Source organism: Bufo gargarizans, chromosome 10 (assembly GCF_014858855.1).
Source record: "Bufo gargarizans isolate SCDJY-AF-19 chromosome 10, ASM1485885v1, whole genome shotgun sequence".
NCBI classification, from domain to species: domain Eukaryota; kingdom Metazoa; phylum Chordata; class Amphibia; order Anura; family Bufonidae; genus Bufo; species Bufo gargarizans.
In genome coordinates this window covers 8,177,544-8,194,366 of record NC_058089.1, presented here as the reverse complement: position 1 = coordinate 8,194,366, position 16,823 = coordinate 8,177,544, and the positions used below count along the sequence as shown (strand labels likewise).

General features: G+C 44.0%; 2 protein-coding genes across 2 annotated transcripts in view; one reads left to right on the top strand and one right to left on the bottom strand.

Annotated features, from left to right (window-relative positions):
* Positions 1–2,677: 2,677 nt before the first annotated feature.
* Positions 2,678–4,872, top strand: PHLDA2 (pleckstrin homology like domain family A member 2). Its single transcript, XM_044270293.1, has 2 exons — positions 2,678–3,251; positions 4,467–4,872. The coding sequence occupies exon 1, from the start codon at positions 2,828–2,830 to the stop codon at positions 3,209–3,211; it is 384 nt and encodes a 127-aa protein (XP_044126228.1). The 5' UTR covers positions 2,678–2,827; the 3' UTR covers positions 3,212–3,251; positions 4,467–4,872.
* A 6,971-nt stretch (positions 4,873–11,843) lies between these two features.
* The window catches only part of SLC22A18 (solute carrier family 22 member 18), a 40,633-nt gene continuing 35,653 nt past the window's right edge, over positions 11,844–16,823 (bottom strand). Inside the window, exons 8-10 of the mRNA XM_044270224.1 lie at positions 16,545–16,646; positions 14,219–14,339; positions 11,844–12,306 (exon numbers count right to left, since the gene is read on the bottom strand). Of these exons, the coding sequence (XP_044126159.1) occupies positions 12,119–12,306; positions 14,219–14,339; positions 16,545–16,646 (411 nt within the window). The 3' untranslated portion in view covers positions 11,844–12,118. The remainder of the gene's footprint in view (positions 12,307–14,218; positions 14,340–16,544; positions 16,647–16,823) is intronic.

The following is a 16,823-nucleotide window of genomic DNA, read 5'->3' as shown; positions in this document are numbered from 1 at the left end:
CACACTCACTCACTCACGTACACACACTCACACACGTACACACACGCTCACTTACGTACACACACTCACACACGTACACACATGCTCACTCACGTACACACACACTCACGTACACACACTCACACACGTACACACACGCTCACTTACGTACACACACTCACTCGCGTACACACGCTCACTCACGTACACACACGCTCACGTACACACACTCACACACAAAGTGCTGAATTCTATTTATAATATTGCTCTTGCCTCAAAGGCAGAGGATCCATGTTGGGAAACCAATATGGCTGCTACTGTATCTCTACATGTAGTGTTCACCAGATTCCCCCGACTCCTGAAAGTTTGAAGTTCAGAAGATACTTGTTGTATAGAAGCCATGAGGACGCAGGTCTCCTAGGGGCAGGTGTAGCCGCAGTCATCCTGTAGGGGAATCACCGACCCCCAGGCCATTCAGATGCTATCAGACCAGAAGATGAAAGGACCTGTGCTCAGGAGATAAGTGCTGCCCCGTCAGACATTGGGCAGGTGGACATAAATCAGTTCGTTGGGCTCTGAAGTTTGTGATGTGACATTGATGCCTTCCACAGAAAAAAAAACCTTCAAAGGACGCAGCGCACGTTCCACCACCCACCTGAGTGTAGGAGCCAGGGCATGACCACGACTTTGTATGGAAGCATTATTTGGTGCAGAAAGATGTCCTCACACAGTATCCACAGGGGTACAGTTATAGGGGGCTCTGTCACACCTGGGCCCTGGTGCCTGAGGGGGCCCAAAGACCTCTCTGTCATATAGGAAGGCCTCAGTATTATAAATAGCCCATGATCGCTGAGGGCCCAGTTCCAGATTTTGCACTGGGGCCCAGGAGCTTCACCTTCTGTACAGTTCTATGTTATGCTGGAATTCCCCTTTAAATGCTTGCAGATATCAATGCACCATCTCTGCTGCTTAACAAAACAGGGAAAACCTGCTCAGATTATATAAAACTGACATTGTCCCGGCAGGGTGTCAGCCTTGTCATGTGGACACGTGTGTACTCCAGAGGACCACCACAAATGAATGGACTCCCAGTGCAAGACTGCTCGAGCTACTGCAGACTTGGTCTCTTGTAGAACTACAAGTTTCAGCTTGCTTTTTAACTTTGTAGCAGTAATGCAAGTCTCAGTATGCCCTGCTGCCACTCTGGTATTTCTGCTTCTGTGGCACAAGTCCCAACACAGGTGGCTGCTATGGGTTCTACCAGTGGTGTAACTAGAAAGTACTGGGCCCCACAGCCAATTTTTGAACTCATCCCCACCCTCCCCCCAGCAACTTATTCTCAACACCCTCCTCTCGTGCAACCCTCACTTCTTTGGTTAGTCAAAATCGCTCTCTAAGATGAAACCCCGCACCCGCTCTGTCCATTTCCTACAGTGTTATAGTATATAATGTCATTTTATAATACTGTTGAGGGGGCCTGACAATACAATCTTTTAGTCCTCCTCCTCCTGGGTGGGCCCCTTCTGAGTTCGGGCCCCAAAGCAGCTGCTTCCCCTATAGCTACACCCCTGGGTTCTGCCATCTGCAGTGGAGCAGCAGTAGGGGGCACTGGGTGCCAGGGGTGGCACTAACAAGCCTCTCCTCCATGGTCATAGGTCAAGCCAGTGAATGAAAGCTACAACGGAAATTTCTTATGGACTACAAGCCTCAGCATGTATTGCTGTTCCATCTCTTATAGGGTAAAGGCTGCCAGTAAGCTATATCATGGCTCTCCTCAGTCTCTGTAGAACTACAAGTACCTGTATGTCCGACTGTGTAGTTTTCTAGTAACCAGAGATCCAATGTAGAAAGACCAGCAGTGGAGTAAGACACAACTGCAGCATCGGACTACATATGGTGTGTTTGTAGTCTGTAGCCACGAAGACACATTGGCCTGCAAGGAAGCTGTATACACAAAACAGTAGGAGATTTTTAATCAAGACGGTTTGTGAAACTGTTCAAAATTTTATTCTAGATTCACCAGAGCAATAGAACAAAAGAGGTCGCATAGAACAGTAGTGGTAGTCCACATACCCTTTCAGAAAAAATACCATTGGAAAGTTGACCTGACCGTATGAAAAATCTATGTGTGAAAAAAAAAATAATGTGAATAAAACCCTTTAAATGTATTGGCACTGTTTAAAATAAATAAATAAATAAAAAATAAATGCGTTAATAGGACAAGCTTCCATGGTGTAACCCCAGACCCCTGAACTATGGTAAATTACGGATGTGTGAATACACAATGGGTACATGTGCTCTCCGTAGAGAACGTGGACAGTGTGAATGAGCCCTTGAAGTAGATCCTGCGATCAACCAGAACAATTCCCTAATTAAACAATTGTTACAATTGTTGCAAGTTCTTATTTAAAAATTGTTGCAATTTCAAGCTAAGAATTGTTACAATTGTGAAACATATACCGGCAGAATGGTTGTTAAGTGTCAATGCAACCTATGAGATGTGACATGAGCTGTTCCTTCTTGCCTGACTGCAGTTATGAATGAAGCGAGGGTTAGCAGCAGTGGGTGTGCCTGTGGTGAGTTCAAACCCAGACACTGGGCCAAACCAGTGACTAAGCTCTGGGCGGAACTGCATTCCAAAGCCTGTCACTGGGAAGGATGGGAGGGAACAGACATAAATTCTAACATAGCTCCTCATTCTTCTCATTCAGGCTCCCAGCCACAGCCAAAGACACAGCCTCAAGATCCTGTGCCTAGGACTATCCCTAGCGGCTAAGAAGACCCCTTCAAGCAGCAACCAGTAGGACCAGTGTCCACATTGTCTACCAGACTCCCTACCCACCAGAGAATGAAAATGCAGGTCAACACAGACGTGATCATGGAAGGAGAGCTGGAAAAAAGGAGCGACAATCTCCTACAGTTCTGGAGAAAGAAGCAATGCGTCTTGACCAAGGATAGCCTCAACATGTTCGCTGATGGCCAGAAGAAGACCAAGTGCAAAGAACTCAAGTTCCAGTCCATCAAGAAGTTGGATTGCGTTGAGCGGACGGGCAAATACGTCTACTTCACTATTGTCACCACTGATAATAAGGAGATAGATTTCCGTTGCTCAGAAGAAAGCTGTTGGAACGCCGCTATCAGCTTGGCTTTGATTGAGTTCCAGAACAAGAAGGCCATCCAACATTTTCGGTCGCGCCAGAACAGCGAGAGGAGGGTGGCCCCATGTGTATGATCCAGAGACTGGATGAATGCAAGAGCACCTTACCATACAGGTAAAGACAGGTCTACATTACTCTTGCCAAGCTTTTAGTCTAGAGAAGGCGGCCCAACATGCCGGCACATGTCCCTTCTCATGAAGCCACAAGCATGGGCTTTTGGGCTATCATCTGGCATTGAGAATCATATAAATCTAGGTTTATAATTCCGAAAATGTATGGATTCCACTGATTAGCTGAATCTTATTGATCATCTGCCAGTACGGTGGTAGGTTTCCTGTGACTTTCTCAACTTACCTGCTGGCTAAAAAGTATCTTCTTTTCAGAAAATGTGATACAAGTACTAATAATGGCCAGAATTAAATAAATTAGATTAAACCTTTCTAGATAGATGGGTAAATGTATATATACAGATAGATATAGGTAGTACATGTATAAGACAGGAGCGGGGTGGCAATTTTAATAAAACCAGATAGGATTTGACCTAAGAGTATCCAAAGTCAGAAGTGAAGGTCTAAGGAAATAGACAACTGAAAGGATCTCTTGCTCTGCTGCCATGTGACTGTAGGCATATGTGCCGTATTTAGCATGGTTTGGCCCAGTTTTTCTCATGATTTTTGGTCAGGAGAGGTCCCGACATGTGATTCTTAAATGTTTAGGATTTATTTTTTAGATATTTAAAAAAATATTGTTCAGTATGGATATTTTCAAAAACAGAATTAACTTTTTTTTGTGATTTATATATTTTTTTCTTAGAAATGAAATTAATTTCATGTCTAGAAAAATGTGGATACCATTTTCTATTCCAGTTGAACTGCTTGGATTATATATTAATATATATATAAAAAAAATATTTTTTTTTAGATTTATTAAACAGCAATCTAAAAATTCTGATTTTTCAAAGTGGCTTACATTATAATGGCTTAAAATATTTAACTTTTAAAAAAAGATTGTTTTGTTAAATGTTAGAATCAAATTGACTGTATTAATTAGTTAATTTATTTATTGTCGGATGCACCAGTCGATCCGATGAGCCCTTATATTCAGAAAAATGTGATATATAGTGGTTCTGTATTAGTTTCCTATAATGCTTAATTACAATTATGTCACGAGATTACTCATTGAATAGACAATCCGTAGTCGAGGCTGTTATGTAATGATGCGAGTGAGATGTATATGAGCAGATATCAGTATACCCCATCTATATGGGATCACACAAGCATGACCCCATAGAGCTTATATTAACTTTTTGCCTCTTTTTTCCCCTCGCAGTGCCCATGAATTATGGACCAAACAAGAAAGCAGAGGCTAAAGCGCTGGCTCTGGAGACAGGAAGTCACTTCCTCACAAGGACAAAGCAGGTTGAACAAGATTTGTTTGAGCATTGATCGCTGGAGCCTAACCAGAGGAGCTGACGATTGAGCAACCATATGATGATGGAAGACCCTTTACTATTTGCTTAGTGGTATTTATTTATCCGCAGGAAAAGCCTTATGCAATGTCAGGCCGGATTGGGTCGGATAATTTATTTGATATTCTCGTCTATGTATCTATTTATTTCCGCAGCTTTCCCTCTTAATATATATATATATATTGTTTCATTTCAAGGCCGGTAATTTCTGAATGAATGTAATTTGAGATGTTAACTTATTATTATATTAAAAATAATTTTTTACTATACAAAGTGTTTGGTTGATATCTCAGACGTCGATCAAGAGGGTCTCAACTTAAAATGGGACTGTAATGGCCCATAGCAAGGACCAAACTGGGTTCCCATTATGGTGCCTGGTTTTCCAGGACCAACATATTGATGACCTGTCCATATGATGAGATCAGTGGGGGTCCAACACCTGGCAGCCCACTAATCAGCTGGTAGCGGCTACTGCAGATTGCAGAAGTAACCAATGTGTGGAGGTGGATCACTACAGCGCCATCCTCTGTGTAGAGGCCATTATTAGGTACTGCAGTTCTGCTCCCATTCACTTGAATGGAGCATCAACTGCAGTACCCAAGAATGGCCATTAGTGAGAGGATGGCGCTGTGGTGTATCAGATCCATGCGCTGTTTCCTTACAGAACCAGTGGCTGTTCCTGATCAGTGTGAGTGCCGAGTGTCGGACCCACACAAATATTATATTGAAAACACTTTTAGGTTGTTGCCATATTAAAACTACTTCTCCCAGCTTGAGGCTGCCATGGCACACTGGGAGTTATAGCTTCAGGACAGCTGGAGAGCCACAGGTTGGAGTCCATTGAACCTATAGTCATCAGTTAAGAAAAGTCATGTCTTCTACAGCCCTAAGCTCCATTTACACCCATATGTGTGACCGAGATCAGCCACTCCTCTTATAACGCCCCTGCACCATTATAAGGTGACGACTTCCAGCAGGACTCATACTTTCCAGTATACACCCAAACTTTGACCTTTAATCCCTTCTCTTTGAAGTAGAATTTCCTCCATAACTTTGAGCCGTGATTGATATCTTGAAAGTTTTCTGGAGATTTCAGCCATCTCATCTCATGCCAATTAATATAATAATTATTAATGAGCAGTGATTATATAGTTATCCAGGGAAGCAGGGAGGGGTATGACAAATGGCAGTTTGTGAAACTACTGTGTCACATGAGAGGACGGCAGAAGCGAATATACGACGTGACGTCACCGTGCAAAGCTCATCACAAAGGAAGGGAAATTCCTTGATTGCATTCCACAACGCCTTGAGGCGATAACGAATGAATCACGTACCATAAAATAGACTGTAATATATTGTACTGCTGTCATAAATCCATAGAATTGACATTATATACATATTTAATGGTCATTTAAGTGACTGCCGTCCTGTTGATTATTTGTGTATTTAAAGGGGAAACACACACAGAGGGGCAGTGGACTCCCACTATTACCCACTGTGACCTGCGAGGACCTTCTTGGAAAGTGTTACAAGGAAACAAATGGCCGACAAGATACTGATCATTTTCATATAGTGCAAGTAAAGACTGGAGGTCTGATTCACTGGAGCTCCAGCTTTGCTACATGTAACATCAGTCTGGATTCCAGAATGTTAAATTTTACCTGCGCTGACACTGTCCGAAGTCCAACCTGCACTGATACATTGTATCAAACTGTATGGAGTCCAACCTGCACTGATACATTGTAGAAAACTGTATGGAGTCAACCTGCACTGATACATTGTGGCAAATTATCTGGCCTCCTGACTGATACATTTTACCTCCACTGACACACTGTAGCAAACTGTCCGAAGTCCAACCTGCACTGATACATTGTAGAAAACTGTATGGAGTCCAACCATCACTGATACATTGTGGCAAATTATCTGGCCTCCTGACTGATACATTTTACCTGCACTGACACACTGTAGCAAACTGTATGGAGTCAACCTGCAGTTATACACTGTGGCAAACTATCTGGATTCCAGACTGATACATTTTACCTACACAGATACATTGTAGCCAACACTTTACATACATTGACACATTGCAGCGAACGCTCCGGACTCCAGACTGATACACTTAAGGCTACTTTCACACTCGCATTTTGGCTTTCCGTTTGTGACATCCGTTCAGGGCTCTCACAAGTGGTTCCAAAACAGATCAGTTTGCATTCTGAATAGGAAAAGGATCCGCTCAGAATGCATCAGTTTGCCTCCGTTCCGTCCTCCATTCCGCTTTGGAGGCGGACACCAAAACGCTGCTTGTAGCGTTTTGGTGTCCGTCTGATGAAACTGAGCCAAACGGCAGACAATGTAGGTCAATGGGGACGGATCCGTTTTCACTGACACAATCTGGCACAATAGAAAACGGATCCGTCCTCCATTGACTTTCAATGGTGTTCAAGGCGGATCAGTTTTGGCTATGTTACAGATAATACAAACGGATCCGTTCTGAACGGATGCAGACGGTTGTATTATCTTAACGGATCCGTCCATGACGGATCCGCACAAAACGCGAGTGTGAAAGTAGCCTTACCTGCACTGATACATTGTAGCAATCAGGACAATAGAGAGATTTGTGCTGCAGATGTGCTTACTTCACAGATGTAGCAAACCCTCAGCTGTGAGATGTATTTGGTCTGTATAGAAGTAGGTTATCAGACTTTGGATAGAAACAGGAATGTCTTAATTCACGGACAGCCAGTTGGAGATCTTAAAAACAGCGAGGGATTGCGCAACACAAAGTATCATTGTAGAACTTTTCTTAAGGGGTTGGTCCACAGCGATAAGTGATACATGCATTATCATTGGGAGTCTGACCTCTGAGACATGGGGCCCCACGAGTCCCCTGTGTGAATGGGTCTGTAGTGCATGTGTGTGACCACCAGTCCATTCACTTCTATGTGACAACCAGAAGTAGCTGAGTGTCATAGGCAGTAAATGGAGTGGTGGTTACACACACGTGCACTAGTGCTCTTTTTGTTCTTGTGATTGGTGGGGATCCGGACATTTATCACCTATCCCATGAACAGCAGATACATATTATTCATGAGCCAACCTGGTTAACCCCTTTTCATATGCTCCTTTAGGGCATATGGATATCATACAGGTAGCCCCCCCCCCACCTCCCCCCACACCATCTATGACCACCATTTATAAGCCAGGCAGCTACCAAGAAAGAGTGACTTCCATTCTTATTGGCTTAAGGTGATCATATATTACATGGTTACCTGTTCATTTTAATGTCCACAGTGCAATACAATGCTGACACTTGTAGTTCTACAAAAACTGCATATTCACACTGCTCCTCACCTTTATCATACAAATCCTGTACAGAGTAGTATCTATTGCAGTGAAAAATCTGATCATCCGTGGAAAGGCTTTGGTATCTGTTGTAAACCTATGACAAACCCATCAAGATGGTGCAATAAACTCCGCTCCATCTGCGGTCTCACAGATCTTGTACAGTATGACAAGGAAATAGTAGAAAGCCCTGTAATACTTTGGTCATGTCTTATAAAGTAATTGCAGGAACGAGTATTATGTAATCAGCGATTTCCAAGCCTACAGGAGCGATCATCGCCGCGGCCTAAGATTAGTGAACGTTGACACATTCTACAGTCCAGGCCATTACTGAAGCTGCCGTGTGTCCTGCTCCGGACGATGGAGCTTCATTGTACAATCATAAGTTCTGCTGGAGAACGCATTGTATTGTTCATCCTAAATAAAATTCGTAAATTTCAAAAACTGCAAAAGTTACTGTGACACACCAATGAGGCAGGGAATAGGAGAGAGGATAATTCAGACATATTCGTAGAAGGATCTATACCCCCAGGACAATTATTTTATTTTACAAAAAAAAAAAAACGCTCTTTGACCATATTAAATCCTAACCCAAGGTTTATATGAGAAAACTCTATTCAGCGCCTACATAACATTGAGGTTTATTGCTTTCCTGATAATTGTATCCATGTGGATAGAAATAGCTACACACTATGTACAGATGTTTATTTCAAGGACTAATGTAGCCACATAAGGGGAATGGCTATCTTCTATAATCATGTCATTTGTAGGTCCAGCATTTTGTTCTGATTAAGTTCTTATTATATCTTTGCAGTGATCAAAGCTTCATTTTTCCAATTCCTTGCATAGAGGTAAAGTCTAAAGTTCAGGCTGTCTGTAGTCACCACTAGAGGGAGCTCAGGAGCTTACTGAATACTGTTTATGCATTGAACTCAATAGGAACCCAGTATGCACCACCCTCCAGTGGTGACTGATGGAAACCTGAATTCTATGATGTAACTATGTCTAAGCAGAGATTTTGGTCTTTCTTTAAAAAAAAAAAAAAAAAAAAAAAGCTCTCTCCTCTATAAAGATTTATCAAAAGTGAATCTGCACAGAAAGTTGGACAGTGTTACAGGCAGACATTCACTTTTTTAGGGTTGTTAAAATATTTCATAGTTTGGGAGTTGTCGTGGAGGGGGCGTAGATTTCACAGACTTCGGGGTAAAAAGTCCAAAACAACTTTGGGGGTCATTTATTATCCTGAAATACGCCTATATTTGGCATATTTCAGGCGCAGATTACGGCACAGCGGTCTAAAAAAAAAAAAAGGTGTGTGTTGTGGGCAGGGAAGCCGTCCTGTCCCTTCATCATTTTCTACGTCTGTTTTAGGTGTACAAAATGGTAGAAAGCTGTCTTACATTTAGACTGGCGTTGGATGCGCCAAAGTTATGAAGAGGCTGGCACCCCTCATATAGGGGTTATTAAAACGCCAGTCTTAATAAATGACCCCCTTTATTTTTCTCTAAACAGTAAAGGTTGAACACTCACTTTGGGAACCGGTTCACAGGCACACAAACAGAAAGCAAACACCGGCCTGCGTGGGCGCTAACTATACAGAAGTTTACCTCACCTAGGTACCTCCACCAATACAGGGAGATCGGGCTTCCCACCAGGTCAAGCCGCTTCCAGGCTCTGACACTGAATGAGCATTTCAGCCATGTATTTCTCGACACAGTAACGAGCTCATCATCTACACCTGGGATTACTTCAGGCTAAGGGAAAATCTTGTACTGGAGTGGAAGGGAATTACAGTTCCTTCTATCAACCTACCTGCCAATCCATAAAAATTCAAGCCCATAAAACACTTTAAAGAAAAGTGCCTCAGCAAACTACACTTTTCTGAAACAACCCACCTTTCCTGGGTGCTTTAAGCATTCTGGGTGAGATACACCCCCCCTCCAGTACTTTACCAGCCCTCATGTTACAATGTATATGGGTATAGCTGATGAGGATCCGGCTGCTCTTGTTCAGAGACGTACAATATAAATACTCATTTTCCCTTCAGCACCCCCGCAGGACCAGTGAAGTATTACACGACTATTACATTTGCGTTCTTCTTGCAACTATGTTGCAGCCCTCCTGCACACGGACAACATATAAAATAAACTGGGAGTTGTGGGTCGTAGTTTCGTTGTGTGATTCACTTGTATTATACAGGTGGCAAGTTCCATAAATTTGGTCGCGGCCTTTCATGCAGCGTTTACAGCATTTGCAGCAGATGTGGCGTTCTCTTTGTTGAGGATGAGCAACCTCAGGTTCAGCAAACAATAAAATGTATACGACCTTGTAAATGAGGTGAAAGTCGCCTCATTCCAGGTGTAAACTGACGATCCAGGGCCACAATGCAAAAGCTGTAACAGCCCACACCCATCTACCATTATTGTGGCAAAGGGACCTCTGGGCCCTTCTCAGGTTATAGGCCCTGGTAACGACTGCTACCTCTGCACCCCGAAAGCTATGTCCCTGTGTATATGTCTCAGTATGCTAAGGATAACGCTCAGTGGTTGGTGGCACAACACCAAAATCAGTGCGGGAAGAACCCACTGGTTTATTGCAAATTGAAATATTTGGGTAATGCGCTTCACGGCTAAAGCTGCAGTAAAAACTGCATCACAAAAATCATAGCAAATCCCCTTGGGCCAAATCTAAAGGGTCTCGGACATTGATTGCAAATCTACAATTTATACATTATTTAATAGTATTGTGCAAGTTATATAATATACATTACTACATTTTTAATTCCATTTCCTCATCATCTTCAAGATCTCTGCTTGTTGTCAATGAATACATGCTTGTTTCTATGCAGGTTCCAAGGCTAAAACCTGTACAAAATGATAGTTACCGTTGATTGTTACAATTGTATCGAGTCAGGGCAGTTCTATGTTATAAACCTGGGCTCTCACACACAAACAGACACGTTTTATTATGTAAACATTTATTGTTTAGGCACAAATATGACAGATTATATACAATCATAACACAATTCTAAAATCTGCATTCTGCTTAAAGGACCCCTGTGAGGATTGCTGGATGAAAGGTAAAGTGTCTGTATCGAGGTAGATTACTTTATAGGAGCTCGGCGGAGTGTCCGACAACAAGGTTATTATCGACAGCTTCCAATGACGACCAGCAGAACTGTGGACCACTAAGGTAGCGGAAGGGTCCTGTAGCTGTGACCTGGGAGTTGTGGTTCCACAAGAACTGGAGAGCCACCGCTTGTATACTACTAATCTGTGGCTGTCAGGGGCATGCTGTGAGTTGTAGTTTCTCAAAAGATGGAGAGCTACAGCTTGGAGACCTCAGTCTTAGGCTTCTTGCACATGAACGTTGTGCATCCGTTCTGTGCATTGGGGAACGCAATTTGCGGTCCCCAATGCACGGGCAACATCCGTGCGGCTGCCGGGACGGATCGAGACCCATTCAACTTGAATGGGTCCGTGATCCATCCACACTGAAAGAAAATAGAACAAGTTCTATTTTTTGGCGGTGCGGAGGAACGGACAGAAACACCACGGAAGCACTCTGTCGTGCTTCCGTGGGGTTCCAATCCGTGCTTCCATTCCGCATCTCTGTGATTGTGGACCCATTCAATTGAATGTGTCCGCATCTGCTATGCGGAGTGCATACGGGCTGGTGACAGTGTATTGCGGACCTGCCGTATGCGAGCTATGGGCACACAATTTTCGTGTGCAAGAGGCCTTAATCCTTAGGGCTCATTCACACGACCGTGGTTTGGTTCCGCATCCGAGCCACAATTTTTTGCGGCTCGGGTGCGGACCCATTCACTTCAATGGGGCAACAAAAGATGCGGACAGCACTCCACGTGCTGTCCGCATCCGTTGCTCCATTCCGTGGCCCTGCAAAAATTATAAATCATGTCTTATTCTTGTCCATTTTGCGGACAAGAATAGATATTTTTATAAATACCGATGGAAATCACTGACCAAAAGACGGTCGTGTGAATGAGGCTTCACGCTGTTCTCTTCGGTTGAGATTTCCAGAGGTGAAGCGAAATAATATATTGGCTTCTCCTGAGAGAATGGGGGTCTCTTTTAAGACTGTCTAGATTAACAATCATTAATTTAATATATATAGCAAAAATCTAGATAAAGTCCTGGGATGTGAAGCTCTAGTTGTTCTTCGCCGCATTTTGCTTTGTTTGTCTATTTACAAGGTAGAATAATAAAAGCAGACTAACTATAATATCAAAGAGGCCGAAGGCCGGCACCCCGTAGTGTTTATATAGATACCCCCCGATGGTGGGTCCTATGGTCCTTGTGAGGGGCTGGATAGATGCGCAGATCCCCAGCATCGCTCCTAAAAGAGAAAAAAAAAAAAAAGACAAAATGAGCTTTTTGTAGCAGCAGCACCTATAGAAGACACCCCCGGAGACCACCCGTCCGAGGAGTGTGATGATCCAGAGGGGGGCCGTGACCTGTCCACTAATACCAAAATGTTAGTGAGTGTTATAATGTGGGGAGGGAGGGGGATGGAGATAATAGCTCCATTCAGACTGAGAGTTACCTAGTGGAAGGGACAGTGACCCAGCGGCACAGAGCATTTCAGGAGAGGGATACAAGGCAGTGACTTGTCCTCTTAAGGGATGATGATACCAAGGACAGGGCAGTGTCATAAGGTTAATGAGAACTAGCGAAGAAAGGTCATGGGCTGACAGCAGGTTCATAGCTATAGAAGGTGTAGAGGCAGCAGTCACGCCTGGGCCCTATGGACTGAGGGGACCCGAAGGCCCATCTATCACATATTATAAATGGCACATGGGAATTTTAGGGTCCTATTATAGAGCCTGCACTGGGGCCCAGGAGCAAAATCTACATATGACCGAGGTGAAAGGAGCAGGTTCCCCGAGCAGCACAGAGTATTTCATGAGAGGTGATATTATATGGAGCAGCATATACTTATAGGGTGATGTTAATGAGGGCAGGGTGTGAAGGAGGGGATTGAGACAGGGTGAAAGGATCAGGGTCCTCCTGCAGCACAGAGTGTTTCAGTACAGCCGTATGCTGATCTTGTTGGAGGCAGTGACCTGTCCACTCACAATATGATGCTAGTGAGGAGAGGGCTGCATGTCACAGGGGCAGTGACTTAGGGCTCATGCACAGGACCATATGCATTTTACGGTCCGCAGAAAACGGATCCACAAAAAATACGGATGACGTCTGTGTGCATTCCGTGTTTTGCAGAACGGAAGAGCTGTCCCCTAATAGAACAGCATTATCCTTGTCCATAATGCGGACAATAATAGGACATAAGGAAACGGAATGAATCGTTGAAATGAATGGTTGAGCACACGGTCCACACAAAAAACGGACACGGAAACTAAAATACGTTCATGTGCATGAGCCCTTAGTGAGGAGGGGATTCAGACAAGGTGAAAGGAACAGGCTGCTCCTGCAGCACAGAGTATTTCAGTACCGCAATATGCTAATTATATTGGAGGCGCCAACCTGTTGACTCACATGATGATGCTAATGAGGGCAAGGCTGCAAGTCACAGGGGAGGTTTCATAATGATGAGGAGGGGGACTTAGGCAAGATAGAAATTAAAGGGTCATCCAGCAGCACAGAGTGTTAGAGGAGAGGTGACATTGAGGGCAATGACCTGTCTACTCGTGGGGTGATGTTAACGAGGGACAAGGCTGCACATGACGCACATGTTGGAAGAATCGTGGCTGATATAACATTTCCCACACAGAAAATTCAGGAAAATTCCCTCCATCTGAAAGTTGGGGAAGGAATGAGGGCAGATTCCCCTAATCTATTCTTAGTTGTAAGCCTCTGTGTATCTCCTTACAGGTGCCGGGGGCTCCGTCTCTGCTCCTTGGGTTCTGGGAAGGTCGAGAATTTAAAACTCCTACTAAAAGTAATTCAAAACTTGACAAAAAGGCTTGGAATGTGCGGTTTCATGTCTGACACCTGAGACCCCTGCAATGAGATATCCCCCAGAGAAAACGTATGTAACTACAGGTCCGGAGGTGCGCAACGTACACCAGAAACATCCTGCGAATCCAAAATCTGAAGGTCCAGGTATCGAGCTGGAAAGTGGAAAAGGAGGCATTTCTGGGGTAAATAAAAACTACTGTAGAATGAAAAGTGATGAAACTTTTGATTGTTTCATTTCTTTGCAGATTTCAATATTGCTGCTTGCTGTGAATGAATTAAAACACCCGTCTGGAGTCTTAATGGTGTCATAACCTTCCCTCAATACATACCAGTTTCTGATGGAGGGACGGCTTTGGTTAAGATGCTGTCAGTGATGACTCCTGAGACGCACAGGGTGAAAACCATCGGGACAGCAATGATGCAGAAGTGGTAGACATTGGTCATCACAACCTAAAGGAGGGAATACCGAAAGACGTGTCACAAGGAGTCAGGTGAGGGCGGCCGGACTGGGGGGGCATTAGTACATGATGCAACCTCTACCGTCATGTAAAATCACGGCGGTACTGTTATCGGGGCACAGAGAGTAGTACTGTTATAGGGGCACAGGGATGTGTCTGGCTCTGTTTATAGGGTAACCGGGTGGAACAGTTAAGGGGGCACTGTCTCTGTGCTGTTATGAGGGCAGGTTGGCTCTGACATATGTGTATCTGGATGGTACAGTTAAGGGGGCACTATATATGGTGCTGTTATGAGGACAGGCTGGGTCTCATGTAGGAGTATCTGGATGGTATAGTTAAGGGGGCACTGTATCTGGTACTGTTAGGAGGGCAGGCTGGGTCTCATGTAGGTGTATCTGGATGGTACAGTTAAGGGGGCACTATATATGGTGCTGTTATGAGGGCAGGTTGGCTCTGATATAGGTGTATCTGGTTGGTACAGTTAAGGGGGCACTGTATCTGGTGTTATGAGGACAGGTTGGCTCTAAAATATAGGAGTATCTGGATGGTACAGTTAAGGGGGCACTGTATCTGGTACTGTTATGAGGGCAGGTTGGCTCTGACATAGGAGTATCTGGATGGTACAGTTAAGGGGGTACTATATATGGTGCTGTTATGAGGGCAGGTTGGCTCTGATATAGGAGTATCTGGATGGTACAGTTAAGGGGGCACTGTATCTGGTGCTGTTATGAGGGCAGGTTGGCTCTGATATAGGAGTATCTGGATGGTACCGTTAAGGGGGCACTGTATATGGTGCTGTTATGAGGGCAGGTTGGCTCTGATATAGGAGTATCTGGATGGTACCGTTAAGGGGGCACTATATATGGTGCTGTTATGAGGGCAGGTTGGCTCTGATATAGGAGTATCTGGATGGTACAGTTAAGGGGGCACTGTATCTGGTGCTGTTATGAGGGCAGGTTGGCTCTGATATAGGAGTATCTGGATGGTACCGTTAAGGGGGCACTATATATGGTGCTGTTATGAGGGCAGGTTGGCTCTGATATAGGTGTATCTGGATGGTACAGTTAAGGGGGCACTGTATCTGTGCTGTTATGAGGGTATTCTAGCCATTTCCATTAAAGGGGCACCTGTCAAGGAGACATTAAATATGGTGCTGTTATAAGGACAGGATACCTCTGATGTAGGAGTATCTGGATGGGATAATTAAGGGGGCACTGTATCTGGTGCTGTTATGAGGGCAGGTTGGCTTGGATGTAGGAGTATCAGAATGGATCAGTTAAGGGGGCACTGCATCTGGTCCGGTGCTGTTATGAGGGTACTGTAGCCATTTCCGTTATAGGGGCACCTGTCAAGGAGATATTAATTCTGGTGCTGTTATGGGGGCACTATGGCTAGTTCTCATTATAGGGTCACTTGTATGGGGTGCTGGTATAAGGGCAGGTTGGCTCTGTGTATTTTTGTCATTACATCTTTTGTTATTATGGGTGCTCTGTGGATGGTTATGTTATAGGGGCACCTGGATGGAATAGTTACTGGGCAGTTACTGGCACTGTTATGAGGGTACCTGGATAGGAACAGCTATGGGAGCACTGCTGCTGACAGTTGTGTGCCCCTTTATTAATGCTGAACCATGGGGCTCATGTATGATGATTTAATGGCTGATGGGGGTGAAAAGTAGTGAGCCCTGAAATAAAATACGTCATATACAGTATGTCACATAAACAGCTAAATGTCTGAACTTTTTCAATTGTTATTTTTTGTTATTAGTCCGGACAAGAAAAATGGCGTCTTAGACATAACAGGCGAGGCATGCGCTGGAGCTTCTTCATGTGTGCACAGATATCCGAGGATAAAACACACTTACTGACACAAAGCATGAGAAAATATTCCGCAGAAAACGTTATTTATTCAGCCGCCGGCACAAGCGACAGATCTGCTTTCGTGCTGCGCCTTGTTATTACAGGGCGGTATTAAGGCCCCATACAGTACAGCAATAATAAAGGATGTTATTTCTAGGACTCTTTTCACAAGTGGCGGTGAAGAGCGAGATTCTTCTCCTCATTGTGTATAATTAGTAACATTTAGAGGACGCGCCACGCAAATAAACAAGCCTCCTCCTCACGAAGGAGCCGGGGGATAGAGGATGTCAGACAGCTAAAAGGGTCCCAAGGGTCATCGGTGCCGATTCTGTTCTTACCAAGCCCAATCCAACTATCATAGCAACCACCACACTTAACAGGAGCAGGGTGTCATCTGAGAGACGGCTGGTCAGACGTCCAACCATGAATCCCTGGACAACCTAGAAAATAAAGAGACATGGGAAAGACAATGTAAAACTAGTGAGGGGAAAAAATAATAAAGAAAGAAAAAATAATAACAATAATAAAAAAAAATATAAACAAACAAGTAAATAAAAATATTTTGATAAACCTGTAAAATTGTTACCAGTCCCAAATGACACATTAGGAAACTTTTT